The following is a 19,741-nucleotide window of genomic DNA, read 5'->3' as shown; positions in this document are numbered from 1 at the left end:
ACATTTGTACCTTATAAATTATAGGTTACAAAAATTCGAAAATGTATACCTCTATTAAGGGTTACCCAGCTTAGAGTGTAGGCCTAACGTTTGGGTTTGGGGCGTGCGGCACGAATGTGCCGCACGCCCCAAACCGCACGCCCGCACGCCCCTGCTGCTCGGCTTTCGCTTCGACCACGTCGAAATAGAGCCATCGTATAAGATGCCGGCTTCATAATACGAAGGACCCAGGTTCGATTCCGGGCACGCGAAGCGTTTTTTTCGTTCAGTTCACCCACGATCATTCATCAACATCACCAGAGAAAGCTAACTTCCCTGCAGGCCATGGATATTAGCGTAAAACGGCATCAGTGAAGACACTAAAGCTTCTTCGCTTAAATAACTACACCTAAACAATTGCGAGACCAAGACCAGGCTACACCAAGCTTTTGCTTTGCATATCCAGGGTAAGCTGAGCTAAGGCCCGCTGTGGACGGTCGATAAACGACGGCGGATTTTCCGACTCGCGGGAGGGTGCTAATAATGCTTGCGCATTAACAAAATCCAATGGTGAGCTTTAGTCTGCACTTTCCCGCGTGTGCTGCTCTGTAAGTATGCGGAAGTATTGTAATTTGCGGACAGGAAACCCTGGCCAGCGGGCACCTGTACGACCAGCGCAAGCTGATCGACAGGAAGTGGAACGGGGCAAGCGCCACAGATTCCTTCAGCAGCTGGAATCTCCCTAACTTCTCCCTATAATCACCGTATCCCCCCCCCCCCCCCCAACCCCTTCTCAATAAAGTGTATGATGACGAAGATCGCACGAAACTAAACTCCCGGGTATAAGCGCTGGTCGATAAACCTCTCCGCGTATGTGCCCACCGTCTTTGTATAAGGCTTACCGTTAGGGAACCCAAAGGCTAAGGGATGCCTAGCAACGTCAAACTCGTAACTTCTGACCAACACCTTCCCGCACAAGTCCAGGGGGGAACGGAGGCTCCAGATGAAACGACTATTCCAATCGTTTCCCGTAGTACATAGAACTGCCCCATCATTTGGCATACACAGAACAGCGTACACTCCTCACCGGAAATTTCAGAAGCAGCGCTCAGGACAGCCATGCTCTACAGGATCAATTAGAATTGATCTGTAGAACCAAGGACGGAGCTGTTGCCTCCGGGGTTTTGGACTTGGGACTCCGCTGATTATTTCATCCCTCTATCTTTCTCCCCTTGTTCACCATAAAGCTTATGATGATAACGATGATGACGGCGACGACGAGGTTAAGCTGCTGCGGTTAGCAGTGAATTGCGTTAGACGTCGACGCTGTGTGTTAGGCTTAACGCTAGGCCGTCACACTCACATACCCCCGCCCCCTCTCCCCCCCCCCTCTCCATCTGCGACTGCGGCGCAAGCACAACGCTAAAAATTCGCGGGAGTAAGAGTTGGCCAATACACCCCTGTAAGCCGCAGTGGCGTAGCCAGAAATATTTTTTTCGGAAGGTTTTACACGCCGCCGGTAAAAAAAAAAAGAAAGGTCCCGTGCCCCAACAAAATTTTGGACATTTTTCAGCTTTAATAAGTCGACACCCTTCTCATTTTTATTTTTTATTGTAGTATGCCCATTTGGTGTGTAAATAACAGGTCAAAAAATGGCTCAAGGAAGGGGGAGGGAGGGATTCGGCGCTCAGAAAATCACGGGGGGTGTTCTGACGCCGAAACCCCCTTCCCATTCTGCCCCCCCCCCCCTTCCTCCCCCCTCCCCCCCCCCCCCCCGAGGCTACGCCCGTGCCTGCGTCTGCAGACCCTGGCGACGCTTTTTCCGAACCCCCAGGAGGAGGAAGACGGAACCCTATAATGAACCGGTGAGGTCAGCCAGAGCAGACGATAGATGGAGCAAAAGTGACATGAAAATTTCGCTTACAATCACGTAAATACACAAACACACACGCGACACGCACACACACAATCAGGCAAAATAAAAACTGATATGATCAATTATATGCAATGTTCTGTCGATTCTATGTCATGAAGCAATGTTAACACTGCTTTTTCTACGGTACGTGCCATTCCTGAAGTTGACCACGGGCCAGCAAGTTCCCGTAAGGAGGTCTGGCTGGATAGATCTGGGCGCAGGGTAAAATACCTGCGCTATTTGGTACCTGCTAAGCCATTCGTGTGCGCGGTCATCGCTGGTCCTTACGGAGGAAGGAGAGGAGGAAATGTGAGGGCGAGTGAAGAAAAGGGCATACGAGAGAGGGAGGTGGTTCGGACTTGTTTGATTTTGATTGGATTGGATTGGTCACATCGCCCAACCACTACGATACAAGCGTCAGGAGGTGTTTCGCAATGAATTAAAGTATAATGTCGAATTGCCTGTTGAGCGATCCGTAAAATCGACCGTCGTCATTGCGAAATTGCGCGCTCTTGGTTGCTTTCAACACAATGCAACGCCCACAACCGTAATTTCCCAGATTTTACCACGCCCCTGATTTCTTCTTGTTCGCCGCAAACTTGAAAATCCGATCCCTCGGCGCAAAATTTTGGTGCAGCGAGGGGGGGGGGGGTTAAGAGAATTTATTATAACCCCATATCAGGTCGCAGCGACTAGTGATAACAGCGCTGCCCTAAGAACAGAAAATTATCCAATCAGTTTTCTTGTAACATGGTCATTCGACACACTTCACAAAAATGATTCGGCCGGGCAACAAGCTACTACAAATCAAGTCACACAAAGTTCCCCAGCGTTCAGAGAAACAGTTCATAAACTATACTGAACTCAGTACGGCACTAGAGAAACGCTCAGGATGTTGCTCCTGACCACTATAAAGCATAAAGCGCGTAGACCAACGCAAAAGGAAGGCTTCTTCCCCTCGAGCTGCCAACTCATGCTCCAAATGACTCATGAGAATCGACCGGACACGCCACAGCAGTGGGCACATTGCCCGTTGCGGCCAGGCTCAAAGACGTGCAGCACCACGATTTCTCCACAAAACGAAAGCACCAGCGCACATCAGGAAATTCATCGACACATCATTTGAACGAGTGTTCATTCGAAGTGTGAGTCCGCACATCCTGCTTAATACAGTTCAAAACGTTGCCGCTACACGAAAGTGAAACAAGGCATGTTCTAATGTTTCAGTGTGGCCGCAGTGCGGACACCGTGCGGAGCGCACAACGCCGAATCTCGCCAGATGGTCACACGTCGGGAGAACTTCCCAGCCACGCAACCATCCGAAATCCCGAACATCAGCCGGAAGTGCCGCCGAAGTCAGCTGATGCCAATGGACAGTGCGCGACTTTACTATCTGTTGGCTGTCTAATTGGGCTATGGCCAATTTTTCGCACACTTCGTGAAGAAGAGAAGAGAATTTATTATGAAACCACATATCAGCACGCAGCGACTAGTGGTAACAGCGCTGCCCGAAAAACACACACAAAAAACAATCAGTTTCCAAGTACTCCGGGCAGCCTACACTTTGCACAACAATTCTCTGAGGTGATGAAACAATTAAGCTAATCTGAAATCAATGCACACAAAGTTCACATGTGTTCAAAGAAACAGTTAAGAAACTCGTTGAAAGTCAGTACGGCACAATAGTGATGTTCAGAATGTTATTCCTGACCGCTATGAAACGCGTGGACCAGCGTAACAGGAAGGCTTCTTCACCTAGAACTGCCAACTCATTGTCTAAGTGATTCATAAGCATTGACCGCACACGCCACAGCAATGGAGAGAGAGAAAACATTTTTATTGAGCTTCATGTGGCTCAGGGGACGGTTGTGGCCGCTGGCTTGTGCCGGGCGGCGACATCGTCAGCTCTGGTGACCAAGCAGGTTTGCACCTCTAGGTCTGAGCTCCCCAGCGCCTCCTCCCACTGCTCATCAGAGGAAATTAGGGGAAAGGGATCTTTGGGACACCCCCAAAAGATGTGGGGAAGGGTGGCGAGGGCTCCACATGCAGGGCATTCTGGGGAAGGGTATAATGAAGGGTGGATTCGGTGGAGTATAGCGGGATTGGGGAACGTGTTCGTCTGAAGGAGACGCCACGTGTGTTCTTCGGAATTAGTTAGCTTGACGTGAGCCGGGGGGTACCTACGGCGGTCGAGGCGGTAATGCACGGTTATTTCTGTGTACGTGAGAAGTCTGTCTATGGCGGATCTGGCCCCGTGATAGGGTTCAAGGAGCCCTCGAGCCGTATTGTGGGCAGCCTCATTACCCGCGAGGCCAGCGTGCGCCGGAGTCCAGACAATTTCTACCGGGGAGTCGGGTGGGTGGCGTCTGAGAATTTTGGATGCCTGTGGCGAAACGTGGCCGTTGGCGAAATTTTGAATGGCCGCTTTGGAATCGGAGATTACTATCGAGGGGGTCGGCCTTTGGGAGAGGGCTAAAGCTATTGCCGCCTCCTCCGCCGTGGCGGGATGGGATGTATTTAAGGTTAGGGAGTCGAGAGGGGGATTGTCAGGGTCGTTAATAACTGCAATGGCGAATGCGGCGCGGTGCCTGTATTCTGCAGCATCCACATAGACCACGTCGGATCGAGCGGAGAGTCGTTTTTGGAGAGCACGTGCTCTCTGATCCCTGCGGCTCGCGTGGTGTATGGGATGCATGTTGCGGGGTATTGGTTTAATTACAAGCTTTGCATGGGTTTCAGAAGAGAGGGGAATTTTAGCCTCAGGGCAGTCAATATGACCTATACCTAGCCGCCTTAGGATATGATTACCGGTGGGAGTTTTAGACAGACGGACGACCTGATTGGAAAGGTGGGCTTCTATAAGCTCCTGTGCCGTATTGTGCACGCCAAGGCCTTCGAATCTGGCAGTGGGTGTGTTAAGGGGGAGGTGGAGGGCAGATTTGTATGTTTTTCGGATGAGCCGATTAACCTTATCTAATTCAGTTGCAGACGGGTTCAGGTAAGGTAGGGAGTACATGATCCTACTGATAATGAACGGAAACATCGCCCGTTGCGGTCGGGCGCGAAGACACGCGGCACCACGATTTCGCCATAATACAAATGCACCAGCACACATAAGGAAGTTCACCAACGTGTCATTTGAACGTGTGCTCACTTCGTTTGCCATGCACGCCATCACTGCCTACAATCCAATACAGTTATGTACTCTAGAAAAATCCTGCCCTTGTGCTGAGAATAACAGTTTTGACCAAGTGTACGGGCAGACCAAATTGAGAAATAAATTAACTGTTTTCGAAATAAAAGCGTTTATTTTGCATTATTATTTATATTTTGTACTTATATTTACATTTTTTTATTTATATTTACGTACGGCACACTGTACGTATCAAAAGACGATAATTGTGATTTCACCACGGCTTCACATCACATGTCGTGAAGGTGGCGGCGCCGGCACACATCCTTCCCCTGGAGTACCCAAGTGCCAAAGCACGAGAAGAAGTAAAAGGAGGTAATTATACACTGCATCAAGGAAATTATTATTCTGCACGATATTCAGCGAAAGAACGCCGATCGATGCAAGATTTCGCAAGCGGAACCGGTTCAAAAGCGCACAGCGCACGTCCATACATTTTTCACATCGTACGCCACAGCGTCGTCGGCGCCGTGGCTTAGTTGGTTAAAGCGCCTGTCTAGTAAACAGGAGATCGTGAGTTCGAATCTCACCGGTGCCTTGCTGGTGTTTTTATGACTTTTTTTAATCGCCGCACCCTTAATGATGATCATTGTGGCCAGGAACCCTTTGTATCGGTTGGACACCGAAGTGTCCAAGCCGGGTAAAAAAATACATATAAAAGAAAAAAAATAAAATAAAAAATGTGGCTGAATGTCTGAAGTCACTGCACCTTCTCCACCGACGAGAATACTGAAGGGAGGAGTTGTCATGCAATCTTGTGCATATGGTACACTGCATGTGTATGCACGTCCACTACACTGTCACCATTCACTGCTATAGTTCACTCGCCCGTTCAGCGCACCGTCATTACAGCCGCACCCAGCCAAACTGATCGCTGCCAGACTTGCAGTCGCTCCTCGAACCCTAGCGCCTGTTGTACAGTGGCGTTGACTCTGACGGGTGGGAGCAGCTTGTGTCAGTGCAGCACCAGAACTTGTTGGCCCGTGGTCAACTTCAGGAATGGCACGTACCGCAGAAAAAGCAGTGTTAACGTTGCTTCATGACACTAGACTCGACAGAACATTGCAAATTGTTGATCATATCCGGAGGCAACAGCACCGTCCTTAGTTCTACAGATCAATTCGAATTGATCCTGTAGAGCATGGCTGGCCTGAGCGCTGCCTCAAATTTCCGATGAGGAGTGTACGCTGTTTTGTGTATGCCAAATGATGGGGCAGTTCTATGTATTACGGGAAACGATTGGAATAGTGCTCGATGCTTCCTTCGTGGTCGCCGCATGCCCTGCACTGTGCTGCTTGTACCTCCGGCGTTTCGTCGTAGCGCCGACAGTACAGCATCGTGTGCAGTGCTCCAGGCATGGGCCTCGAAGAGGAGCGCGCTGCCGAGTTAACTGTTGTAGACACGCATCCAGCCTATATCATGACTGTGGGTGCAGTATAGTTCCAGGGTAGACTTTTGGTGCGTTGCGGTCCTCCAGTGAGTGTTTTCCTCCCCTTTGACTCTGGAGCGCACCTTCTCGGTGATCTTGGTGGGCCGCCTCAACCGGGCTAGTATTTAAGCCGAATTTCGGACGGAGGTGGTAGAGGCGGTGGCACCGCTGTGTGCGTGCACCCTTGAGAGCCATGCCTCAAATCATCACAATGGTGCCCCACCACCCGGCGCCGATAGCGGAGCTCCACCGAGCGCTCCCGCGTCAAGGCCTTCGCAGCGCCGGCATGGAAGACCTTCCGTTCCCGAAGGTGCCTGCGCGGCAACCCAACAGGAAGTGTTCGCCCATCTGCCTGGAGACGACCGGCCTCACGCAGCAGGTGCAGCCCGGACTGCAGTGCTACTGACTGCTGTGCCCGGGCTGAATCCGCCCTATCAATCTTTCTCATCTCTTGCTCTTTTTCTATAACCCTCTACTTTATCCTTTCTTCCCCCTCTACTTCCCTTCCCTGCACTTGGTTGTATGCAGGCGAACTCCCTGCCGGGCTCAAAAATATTCCCAGAGCACTTCTTTTTTTCTCGTTCTTTCCCACAAACCTTTGCACAGAGTGGCGGCGACTCCAGATGAGCAAGTATACCCCCATCCCACCCGCCACCAACTCGTATTACCCACCCAAAACCCTTCCCTCTGACGTTTCTCTCCCCTGTCTGACACCCTATAGGAGGGGTCGGCAACTTGCGGCCCGCGTGGCAGTATTATGAGGCCCCGGCATGACGTCAGAACACCCCCTCCCCCTTTCTCCTCCTCTTTTCACCTCCTAAACTAAAGGCTGACATGGCAGTTTTGACTTCAAATGGTGTTTGAACGGAACAATGAATGATCTGTTCCTGTTGGCATTGCCTTCCGTCTTCACACACAGCCAGAAAACGTGTTCATTTCTTTTTCTTTGCTCGGGGTCAAAAAAGGGATCAAACTTCTAACCCCGATTTTTTCTCTTTGCCTGCTGAGCTCCCCCCCCCCCCCAACCCCTTCACACCCCCGGCTGGCCCCTTGGCCACCCCAAAGAGGCCTGGCACAAGGCTTTCGCCTTCGCGTCTCCCAGGCAATGCATGGCTAAGGACACCCGGGGATTTCTTCAAACAACAAGCTGCTAGAGAAGTGCGGTGGCCACAGTGGCCGTGTTTTCTCCTATCCTGCATTCTACACCAATCTGATGCACAGGACTGCGCTCTCCCAGGTGCAGAGGCCACCTAATATGTCGCATTTGGTGTTACCTCTCCACGGCAGCTTACAGAGTATGAACTTCCGCCTGGCTGAATTGAAAACAAACTTGTGCCCCAAGTGTAAGTTACAAGCGTCAAAACTAGCTAGGTGTATGAACTTGAAAGAAAATGTTTTATACCTCTAACCAGCCAAGGAAATTTTCGCGCCCTTGTCAGTAGAAAACTCCCTGGCTACTACAGGCTACAGAAATAAACTGCTGGCACCGCAAAGGATGGAACCTGGGCCCGCGTAGAGAAGAGGAGCGAGAGCCCGCCGTCTTGCCGACTAAGCTACGCCCAGAGGAGGAGACACACTGACAGATTATGATTCAGCGCTAAGGGAAGGGGAGGGCGCTCTTCGGCGGCTACGCATGAAACAAGAGTGAGGGGGAGAGAGAGAGAGAACAAGACTTTACTGAGAATATCCGGCGTGCGGGTGCGGATCAGGCCACGCAGGGCTTCTCCGCACACTATCTAGCTCGTGGCTATGTATACAGACCTCGAGGGTGGGCCTGCGTCGCGACGTCGGCTACTAGGTGAGTCCGCTCCCGCGGGAGGGTCCCCCGTTCGCTCTTGCCGGGCCAGAGCGTCCTCGAGCCGCTGGATGGCGAGCAGCTGCGCCGCAGAGTCGGGCGAGCTGATGTAGTCCACAATGTCTGGCGGTAGTGAGTCCGGCTCGGCACCGTCTTGCTGCACTTCACAGCCCCACATGATGTGGGCTAGAGTTGCTGGTTCACGCGCACAAACACTGCACTGCACTTGCACATAGTATCCGGGGCACACGTGTCGGGCGAGGGCCGGCGTGAGCACCGTGCGGGTCTGTAGTTGTCGGAGAAGGACGCCTTCGCGTCTGCCCAGCCTCGGGTGAGGCGGAGGCAGCGCTCGGCGCCCCTCTCGGTACCACGACAGGATGTCGCCGTACGTGGTCAGCGGTTCCGCTTGGAGGCCGACGTCTCCCGCGGTCGAGGCGCAGGGGGGCGCCGCACGGTGCGCGAGCTCGCGTGCGACGGCGTCTGCTGTCTCATTGCGGGGAAGCAGTGAGAGATATGACGCCACAAAGACGCGGTGTCGCAAAGACACCTAGAGGAAATTCTTTCCTCCTCGCGCTTCGAAAGACGGTAAAAGTGGCTGCCAGAAACGGCGCGTTCCAAACTGCGCAGTAAAGTGCCGGACATGCGACATGAAAGCAAGCAAGAAAAGAACACCCGCTCGCGCTTTTCAGGCAGGGGCAGCGCGAGCATTGCGAAGGTAAAAAATCAAGAATTGCAATGTAAAAACCTGAAATATACATTTCAGACTGGTCTGCATCCTGGCCCTGCTCGCATGGGCAACATGCCCACACACGCACAAACACCCAAGTACCTTTACCAGGCCTGCCCATGTTCAGGTCAATCCTGCACCACCCACCTATAGTTCACTGCTCTCTTAGACGCCCACTGTCTTCCAGGCACCCTGTACCCACCCACAGTCCCCATCTCACTTGTGAAGCTGCGTGCAACACTTGGCAGGCCCAAACCTCTTCCCTCACCTCCCCTCACAATCTTCCCCGTATCTTTGTGCCCTAGCAACACCTCTCCCACTCGTTCTTCCACTTCATTTGTTCCTCAGTCTTGATATAGGGAATGCACCCCACCCTGTGTTGCCCAATCCTACACCTAGATCAAATCCCTGGAGCTCTGGCTACCTCCCGTGCCGACAGCAAATGTCAAATGTCCAGGCTGCATAGGAAATAAGTGAACATTGGATCCTCACATCTATACTGCGTGGACACTGTGGATTGAGCACCACCACTACTAGAACCTAGTCCTTGGACCTAGGTCGTAAGGACAACGAAGCTGGTTGCCTCAAAAGAACAGTACAGGAGAGTTTGTTATATCAATAAAACATTTATTCGTGTGCTCCAAAGGCAAGCCGATGACAATTTTCTGCCACACTAAAATAGAATACAAACGTTTTAGTCATCGACATCACCACAGGGAGAGGGTGAAATGACATCTTCCATGGGCACCTGTCCTCACATATGTACACGACTGGTTACACACGTTTGATTTGTGTAGAACTCTGTTCTCGTAGTCACAACACATTTACCTGAAGTGCTACGAGCTCTAACCACAACCCCCCCCCCCAAACATTTTAATAACCGGTTAACTTGGTCTGCACCATACAATTTCTGAAGCCAACACGCGCTATGTCACGAGGAGGAAAACTATAGCTGGGCAGTCTATTCAAATCACTCGGTTGGAGTTTGCTTGTTGGAGTGACACTTGTGCCAGCTTCAACGCAATCCTCCGACTGGGGTGAAGTGTATTTTGTCTTCATGGTCCCCTTAATCTCCAACCCATCACCCTGGCCCCTGAAGAAGCACCAGGACAGGGCGCCAGTGTGAAGCCCCTGGCCGACCCCTCCGTCCAGGCATACTTTCAGGGCCGATGAGGGCATGGACCAGGACAGGCAGCCAGGCAAAGAGCACGGCTCCATTTTCCACAATCGCACGGAACCACTTCTGGCCCTTGCCGTCGCAGTCCTCAGAGTGGCCACTGGGGGCAGCAGCCTGGGCCTCCAGTGACGCCTTCAGAATGAGGACGCCGCTGCCGCCACCGTTCGTGCAGATGGAAACGGGAACCCGTGGGAGCCGCACTTCGTTCCTGCAAAGATGGAGGGCAACAAAACTGCTTTGTCTACTAGATGCACTCTTAAAACCAATTGCCAGCACACTGTACATTTCACAAGCGGGTAAGACTTGAAAATTGCTCGACTGACTAATGTCAATGTACCTTGCAGAAAGAGAGTGCAGATGGGCTTTGTGGACACTGCAGGAACTTGATGCTTAAGCACTAGAGTGCTGCGTGGCTGTACACTCAATACACTGACTGATATCATGGGAAGCTGATAAAGTATTACGTGCACCCACTCCGAAATAAACGTCTCACGACCGCTTTTACGAAAGTAGATCATGCCAGTAGATTCTAGTAGAGTAAGCTCACATGTATGCTGCAAGGTTAAGGAGTATATTACACTATTTCGGAAAATTAAAAAAAAAACTCACATGTATGCTGCAAGGATAAGAAGTATATAACACTACCTCAGAAAATTAAAAAAAAACCGAAAAGCTTTCACTATTCATAGTTAATTTGAGCATTGATATCTTTGAAATCAAATATAGAATCGAAATATACATGCAGTCATTTTCATATTCAGAATATCTGGTTCCATGTTCACCCACTCCCAATTTTTAAGAAGCTGAATCTGGATATAACCAGATTGCATTCCTTCACGAACTTTGTCCTAGTATAGGAAACTGCAATACTGTACCGATGTTTTGGTGCTTCAGCTGTTTGAACAATTTTTGGGGCACCTAGCAAAGTTGCAGTGCTTCCCAATAGTGAGGCCCAAATACGCGTCACAGCATTGCAAATGAAGACCAACTGTCGTTTTTTGCCAGACAAACGAGGAAAAGGGGAGGGGACATTACAGCCAGCCAGAAACAATGTAGAGTTAGGAATCGAGTGGGCGCGGTAGGCGGATTCACTTACGGCCACCTGCGAAAAGACTAATTCAACGCGTTTCAGATCATCCATTTCTTCAAAACCGCAAAACATCCGCGAAAAGGGGTTTATAAGTCAGTGCAACCATTAATGCTTCACTGCGAGCAGCTGTCTGGTAAAAGATATCATGGTGAAGGTAAGGCCTAGGAAATAGACACACAGACAGCAGTGTGGAGCACTATAAATGGGCGCTCACACAGTGTATATTGGCTGTGCTGACCTAACCACCCTGCGTCTGAGAGAGAAAAAGACAAAAGAAACCAACAAGCTACTGCGGATGGAAAGCACCGACACATGCCAACTAGCAGTGATGAATTCAGGTTCACCGCGTGTTATCAAATTAAAAATGCAGAATTTACAATTTTTATGTTTCACGGGCAGTGGTACTTTAATTACCAAAGTGGCCGTGTATGTAGTAATGACACCCGCCTATATACACACAGTCGCACAGTGACGAAAGCTCTAAAGCTGGCATACTGAAATCCTCACCCTACCTGACACTCAATGTTCGCAACCTGCTTTTTAAACAAATATAGCAGCTTTTTCCTTTCCTTTTACACAATGTTAGTAAACGCAGCTACATTTAAAAAAGATTTTTTGACGAAGTGGTTCGAAGTGAAGCAACTCCAATACTCGTTCGTCCCAACTTGGACCGGTTGAGCTATAAGAGCCTATCGTGTTGCATGCTCATAGAGTGAGCTGGCCACGCACGCACAGTGCACTGCACGACTGTCGTACACATTCTGTGCAACGATCAGCCACGACAACAGCACATCTTCGCGTGTCGGCCGTACTCTTGCCTCGCATAGAGACGACCGAAAGCCTGCTGCCACCACTGCGACCACAAAGTACGGTGTCGTGCAATGCTGGATTCCTTCAAGCACGTTTTCAAGCGGTTTTAATAAAAGTACTGTGCCCATGTGAAGTTGACAATAACGTCACGAGAGACTTCACAGCGTAGACCGCACGCTGAAACAGAATTCGGCAAGGTAAATTTTCGTTGCAGTTGGCATTGCAGTATCTAAAATCTATCCTGTTACCTCAGAGTATGCAAAATAAGCATAATCTGGTAAACAACGTAGAGTTTGGAGAGCTATTTGGTCCGGTAGAAAACACCTCTGCTATCAGCGAAGCTGTTCTACACAGGTGCAACCATGCAAGGCTCCCTGGCACAAAAACAGCCAGCTCCCACCAGAACCCTGTTGGGCCACACTGGTGCAGTATTTGGGCAAAACGTCCCATGTGCAACAACAACCGAATGCAAGGCGCTCAGTCCCCAGCGGTTGTAAAGCGCCTGAACACAGCAGCAGTCAGGTCTGTGATACAGCAAGGGACGCCAAGAATCTCTGGGTCAAAACAGGTCACCACTTCAATTTGAATTTGGCAATGCTTGAAGGTTCCACAAATGGAAATTCTCCCTATAAGCTACATTCCAGCCACAGAGGGCACTTTCTTTAGCCGAAAAAAACTCTAAAATTGATGTAATATGGTCACACATGACATTTTTGGCCAGCTGTAAGAACATTTTTATCGTTTTAATGGGGCGTTCGCAACCGCCGCGGTGGCTCAGTAGTTAAGGCGTTGCGCTGCTGAGCACGAGGTCTCGAGTTCAAATTCCGGCCGCGGCGGCCACTTTTCTGATGGAAGCGAAAAGCAAAAACACCCCTGTGAATGAGATTTCAGCGCACGGTAAAGATCACCAGGTGGTCAAAATTAATCCGGAGCCCTCCAACACGACGCGCCTCATCGCCTGCATTGTAAACCTCACAATCAATCAATCAACCTCACAATCAATCAATCAAGCATTCAACTGATACAATAATACAGAACTGGAGTCTTTACTACAATCGCGCAGTTTGTAATCGAACCAACAAGTTTCTTTGATGACAGAGGAATTTCCAAAAAGTGATTTTCTTTATTATCTGAATTATTTGAAGTCTGCAATAGAATTGGTACTGTTAAGCCTTTATACTCATAATTGCAGCAGCGATGACATTATCATCATCAGTGCCCGTCATGACTCGTGAGCAGCCCTCGCTCCAGCTGCTTCATCTTCGCCATATCGCCATTTTGTAAATAGAATCACCACCGTGTCGACGGACGTCGCGGCCCTTGGTCTATCCTCTCATTTTACAGGTACTAATGTTACCTGACAAAGCAGCCTTTTGAATGAACCAAACATGTTTTGTCTTCACGGCTCGTTTTTCCCCTCTCTTGTCTTGCGATTTACTGCTTAGCTGATAAAGCATTGCAGTTCCTTCAATGATTTAAAGAAGTTGGCCAGTGTCAGGTTAACACAAAAATTCAGTGTCCTTCCCCTCTAGCTGTGAAGAAGGGAGACCAGCAAAGCCGCGGTGCAAATAAGCTTCAACGTGAGCAACAATCTGGATTGACCGGGTCGTAGTCCAGCGAGTGCACAAACTGAAACACACGTTTATTTGTAATTGCTATTGAGAGTACTTCCTGGCTAAGTATATCAGAGGAACTGACCAACTAGAGTTTTATTCCAGGGGACAAACAAGGCTGTCCACTGCCCTCCCGGGAGTAAGAGCCCATGCATTGACAACCAATGTGTGCCCTTTTGAAAAGTAAAAAAGAAAAAAGCACCGAAATATTAGAGTCCTTTTGATGGCTACTTGTCATAATTTTGTTCCGTTATAGTTCAAATACCACAACTGTCAGAGCCACTTGCTGTAATAATACCCCGTCCAAAGGTGGACATGCTTCACTGTGCAACACTCAATGTGGGAAAGCCATCTTACGAAAACAAAGCTTATACAACGATCTCCTTAAAGTCGGCTTCCCGTCTAAGCACAAATGCATTGCTGGGAAGATATCCTCCCAGGGTGTATATAAGCCGTCTTAAATTACCGAAATTTTCCCGGAGCTTTCAAACTTTCACTTCTTTCCTTACGCTGAAGGTGCAGCTCGCAATTTCACAATCCTGATGATTTGAGCAGGTGCTCCAACGTGACGCTACACTCGCAAGCGATTATTGTTTACATCGCTCTGTTGCCGGAGTAGCTGACACAGTTGGTTATTTTAACCAGGAAATAAAATCTTTAATTCAAAGCAGCTCAGTAAATTTAAACGAAACTATCTATTTGGAAATATCGGTACGCAATACACAAGGAACACAAGCTATTAACAATGCCCACAGGCTTCGCATACTTCCGGCAGCCCACACAGATGGCTGTGATGTGCTTGAAAGACTGGGCCCAGCTGCTGAAACAGGGTCCACTGTTTCACAATAAACTGGGGCACCAGTGTCATTCCAGCGTTGCCTCAGCAGGCATCAAGAGACCCAATCACATCGCAAAGGGGCCATATTACGAAGCATTTTCCCTCTCCTCTCTCTCAAACAAAAGAACCAAACTTTACCAATGCATTTCCCACTACAGAAATTGCGATCGTACGTACAGCATCTGAGAGCATGAGGGCAACTAGAGGACAAAGCCTCGCCGATTGCAAAGCTACACAGAAATCGAGAAAAGCACGGTAAACGACACAAAAAATGCCCCCACCTCCTTGCGGAAGTTTGGGATGTAGTTCCGGACCGCTCCTCCACTGCTTCTGCAGTGGTCCCTGTCCGGCTTGTAGTCCACATCTGAGCCGTCGCTGCTGTCCGAGGACGCCAAACTGCTGCTCTGGCTGACAACTGCAGAAGCAGAGAGGTAGAAGAACACAGGACGCACCGGTCTTGTTCAGTGACAAAGTAGGTGCAACAAGCCTGCTCTGTTAGGGGGTAGGACTACAAGAGTGGCTGCGGTCATCCCAGATTCCGATTCGCCCACTTAATTTCTCTACTGGAAAGGCTCATCAAAATTTTTACCTCAGTAGTCGTAATGCCCAAGTAGTTCACAACCAAAGTGTAGGGGCTCGGAGTACACTGCGTTGTCCCTCACCACCAGCAAGATCGCTCAAACAGCCCCATGAAAGGCAATGTATCCAAGGGGCCTTTTAAAAGTAAATACACTAAATATTTCCCCCTGTACATGCATCTCAAATACATTCCATGGGGGAACTGTGTTCCCAGTTGAGTATCTTGGCAAGTCTATTATGCTTCCCGCCGATACGCTTCCCCTGACAACCTAGGAATGAACTTATTTAGTTAAAGAGCCACACGCTTCCTTTTGCTAACATTGTCAGTGGCATGAAGTGGCCACTGATACAGTATGGCGACTCACTGAACATCACAATGTGCGATACATACGCTACAATACCGATTGCAGACAATCAACAATTCTGAACAACTTCAGCCCACACCTCTCTCGTTGCCTTTAAAATTTTATTTCACAGGTGTGTTAAAAAGAACATAAAAATAAAAGAATGCATTACCGACATACTCGTACTGGGCTGTACTTTGAAGACACTACTCAAACCTCCGCCGTCAGATAATCTGCACCGTTATTACACACAGACTGGCTGAATTACTTGCATTTGGAAACACCGACTATGAATAAGCAATAAATGGCTCTTGTCTGGAAACTGCAGATCATGGTCAGCTCTGGAGGGCCACACAACTGGGAGCCGAAATTCCCAGCACTGTGCATGCAAAAGACAAAATATCACTTCTCGAATTACAGTGCAGTTTTATTGACAATTCATCAATTGACCCAGATAAATCTGGACACAGCCGAGGCTGCTCCACATTTTGCACACACCAAGTACCAAGAGTATAGAAAAGTAGAACACTACTTCGTTAAGCCCTACCTGGCAAAGTTCCCGGAATGCTACAGAGTGGTATATGTACCAGTTTCATTCCAACAGATATGTTACAACCGAGCACTCTTCGTAACTCTACATGTGGTATCCCAAACGTACTTGGTAGCCGTGCTTTCCAGCGCAAAACTGAACCCTCAGAAACTGAGTGCAGTTTGTTGCCAAGGGTAGCTAAAAAGCATCACTGCCCATATGTACAGGGCGGTCAACTACGAAGGGGGCAAGCCCAAATAGTTTGCTAGTGGACAAGGCAAAAAAAAGATTAGCACAACCCATTACACAGAAGGTAAACGCTCCTCGAAGACGCCTTTTAGTGCAGATGGCACGTTGGCTCAAAAGCTATGCTACTGGCATGACATAAGGCTCTCATTGCACAAGCATATTTGCTTCACAAAAGGAGGCATCCTTACAGTGCCACCCACACGGTCCTTTTCACACTAGAACCACCCTCCCCATAGGGATTGAAGAATATATCACTGATAGTAGGGGGAATGAGGGTGAACAAGAGGGAGAGCGAGATTAATGGCCGACAGGATAAAGATCGTTTCCTGCCCTGTTCATTCCACAAGTCTCAGCTAGTGGAGTGAACATGTTCCATCCTGGCCCCATCCTCCTGTCGGGAATTCCTACCTGCCTAATGGAGCTTTCAAAGATGTGGGCCCGTGATAAGCATGTCTGTGGCTTAACAGTGCGATGAGACGAAGGACGAAGGGAAGGCGGAGGCACACCAGTGCTGGTCTGGCCGCCCACCTACGGCCAAGAAAATGTCCCTTCTCTTGTCGCACTGTTAAGCCACGAACACAGCCCACGGGCCTCCTCCGATCCTCCTTGCAGAAGGCGCAGATGGCCACAGTGCGCCTGGAAGGCTGAGGCCCCACACTGGTGCAGTGCATGGCGCCCTGGCTGATGTAGTGTTTCAGGGTGCACTGGGGCACCACCAGGGGTGCTCTGGGGCTGTACATGGCGGCAGGGGGCACCTCTGCTGGCATCATGTCGAGCATGGGCAACGACCTGCAAGGACAACAGCCAATGCCTTTTCCTTCGCTTGCGCCACTGCTTTTAAAGGCACATCATTAATTAAAGCACGAACAGAGGGTAAATAAAGAGAACTGACTTTTTCTAGATCATGCGCTGATAAAATGCCTGCCAGTAGATTAATAAAAAAGTTGGATTCCCTAACCCCTTCATATGTGGAATAAGTCTTGGGACGCTCTTCCACATTGACCTCACTTTGCGGAGCACGCCCGAAGATACCAGATATTCGATAAAGTAAATTTGCGTAGCCATCATTAGGAAAACAGAATGCAGTTGCTTCGTTATAATGGTGCCTTTTTTTATTGACGACCAAGTCTTAGTTGTTTTCGCGATCTTACTTCTCTCACCACGGTGACCTCACGCATTTTTTTATGAGGGGAAAAAAAGTGCACAAACTACCAAACTGAGCAGCACTTCACACTTCTTGTTTTCAGTAGTAGGGCAAATGCATCAAAATGAATTTTTTGCGCATCCCGCAGCAACGGGATCCAAGAACACGTGGGATTTTTCGAACGCAGCGGAACGACGCTGGTAACCGCTCTGAAAGCAGGAGTTTCGTTTTTAACAAATTAATGAAACATCACTAGAAAAACAAATGCCCTTGACCGGATTTGCACAGAACGCTGGAAAGGCGTTGGGCTAGAATCGAAGAAAATATACGAACGCCGTACGAGGGAAAAAAACGATGTGTCACAAATGAACAATCTTGCAACGCTTGCTTTATATGGTAGCAGCGAGTTTCTTAAATGAAAAGTCTAACGGAGAGCGGTACGAAAGCGCAGAACATAGGCACGTGCCGGGATCCCGTCAACTAAACATTTTAAAATGACCTACTTACCCCAAACGTCAAAAATCACTACAACGCACTGCGGTAACAAATGCAGAAGGAAATTGAAACACAATATTTTATGCGTTCGATCAATTACGCACCAGATTACAATGGATTGTGTTAGGCAACAGACATACCTTGCAGGCGAGCCACAGCACCAGCTTCGAAGAGACGCAAGGCTAGGGCGGTTCCAACTCGAACGCTGACTTCGCACCTCACGCTGCCTTGTAGAAAGAAACCAATGAAACGGAGGTGACGGGTGACGGAGGGCTATGACGGAGGGAACGCAGGTTGCGCGCGCATGTCGTATTTATGCGCACAACATCGACGACTTGAGCACACCTAGCGGCATGTAGTGAAATTAATTAATTACTTTGGCAGCTTCTCTGTGCCAACGTTTTTCTGTGATGTGTTTGTGGTAACATCTTCATTCGATCTATTATTACTTAAAAGAAACTTATGCATGCATGTGCATTGAAGAGCTACTGAAAGCTGTAAGCAAGTAGCTTTCACGATAAAAACTTTCATGCCTAGCATAAATCATACAATCATACAATACTTTCATACAATCTCTTCGGCCCGGCTGAAGAGATTGTATCATTTATAGTTTAGTATTACAGTGTACACCAATAGTCATAAAGAAAGAAAGGAAAACAAACAGCCTTTTGTTTTAAGACGGACTGCAGCGCGACGACATATATTTTCGTGACACTGGTTTCGGTTTCGGTGTGTGGTTATTTTTAATCCCGTTAGCTGCTCTGGGTGGCGCCACATATGAAAGGAGTACTAACACGAAATTGCAAAGCTGAGATAACTATGTAAAATGCTCCCTGTTTATCAGGAGATATCTCCCAGCAAGTTTCAACAGCAACCGTTCGGCGTAACATAGAATCTGCGCTGTGACATTTCGCGGAAGCGGTGGAGCGCCGAGCGACGGCATGTTTGAGCATTGAGCGCGCGCGATCAAAAACGCACGTGAGCGTTCGAGCATCTAGGTACCATCAAGTGGTTGGGCTCGCTCGCTCAGGTGCTGCGCCGGCTGCGCCCATCTAGGGTAGCTGGTAACGAGAGTGTTCTCCTCATCGTTGCTATGTGTGAACACGGCATCGCTCCTGCTCACCAGCCAATGCAGTGTCGGTATGGTTGCTATGCGCTGGGCTCCCTCGTCCGGTATGGGCGCGCGCGTGCGCTCGCTCGCGCACGCGCGCGTCCAGAGCGGTAGCGGTGCGGCAAGAATGGTGACGTCACGTGATACCTCCTGTCAAGGCGGCCGCTCGGCGTTCGTTTTGTCGAAACCGAAACTGGCACGAATAAACAACGCCGTAAATGAATGTTTACGCTGCGCTCGACCGTCCAATGTGTCATTCTATGATTAGTGGGCTGGTAGGCACACATCGCAGCGAAAAAACGTAACATGAAAATTTCGTGTCCGTACTCCTTGAATGGGCTAGACAGGGCTCCAAAGAAACAGATTCCGAAGTCAGCGGTTTTTCACGAGTAACCAGCGCCGTTACATGGGGATTCAATCTGTAACAGTTGTACAAAATGGCTGCAGCGTTTTTCGAAGCGAAAGCGCTTGCCCACCGTGAGGTAGAGAGGGCTTTTCTTGCTGTTTTTTCTGCGGACGCGGCATTTGATTGTTCATCATGTCAGCTGCCACTGGTCGGCAAAACTTACCCACAGTCACCGCCACATCTCCTCCCCTAATTACGCAGCAAGAGACTCGCCTCAAGCATTGACAGGGCAGTGTCTGGAGCTGAACTTGAACTTTAGAACCATTTTATTTTCATGTTTTGCGATGAATTCGATGACCATAAATTCAAGGTCGTTGT

General features: G+C 49.2%; 1 protein-coding gene and 1 non-coding gene across 2 annotated transcripts; one reads left to right on the top strand and one right to left on the bottom strand.

The window, feature by feature from the left end:
• The first annotated feature begins 5,551 nt into the window (after positions 1–5,551).
• Positions 5,552–5,625, top strand: Trnat-agu (transfer RNA threonine (anticodon AGU)). The gene has a single exon. It is a non-coding gene; the product is annotated as a tRNA-Thr (tRNA).
• A 2,589-nt stretch (positions 5,626–8,214) lies between these two features.
• LOC144149041 (uncharacterized) lies at positions 8,215–18,203 on the bottom strand. The gene is made up of 4 exons (XM_077680590.1): positions 18,047–18,203; positions 16,676–17,056; positions 14,848–14,981; positions 8,215–10,423 (listed from the first exon to the last, which is right to left on the bottom strand). Exons 2-4 carry the CDS (start codon positions 17,044–17,046, stop codon positions 10,350–10,352), a joined length of 579 nt encoding a protein of 192 aa, XP_077536716.1. The 5' UTR covers positions 17,047–17,056; positions 18,047–18,203; the 3' UTR covers positions 8,215–10,349.
• Positions 18,204–19,741: the final 1,538 nt, after the last annotated feature.

This window comes from Haemaphysalis longicornis, unplaced genomic scaffold, assembly GCF_048455015.1.
Source record: "Haemaphysalis longicornis isolate Haplotype H1 unplaced genomic scaffold, Haemaphysalis longicornis Haplotype H1 scaffold_8, whole genome shotgun sequence".
Taxonomy (NCBI): Eukaryota; Metazoa; Arthropoda; class Arachnida; order Ixodida; family Ixodidae; genus Haemaphysalis; species Haemaphysalis longicornis.
Note: the sequence above shows the minus strand (reverse complement) of the source record. Positions and strands in the feature narration are given on the sequence as shown.

Bases quoted from the DNA above. Each gene is read 5' to 3' on its own strand.
- LOC144149041 (XM_077680590.1), bottom strand. From the start codon at position 17,046: ATGCTCGACATGATGCCAGCAGAGGTGCCCCCTGCCGCCATGTACAGC. The intron at 14,982-16,675 runs GTAGGAATTCCC...CTGCTTCTGCAG, and splicing joins TTGAAAGCTCCATTAGGCAG to TTGTCAGCCAGAGCAGCAGT. The intron at 10,424-14,847 runs GTGGGGGCATTT...CCATCTTTGCAG, and splicing joins TCCCAAACTTCCGCAAGGAG to GAACGAAGTGCGGCTCCCAC.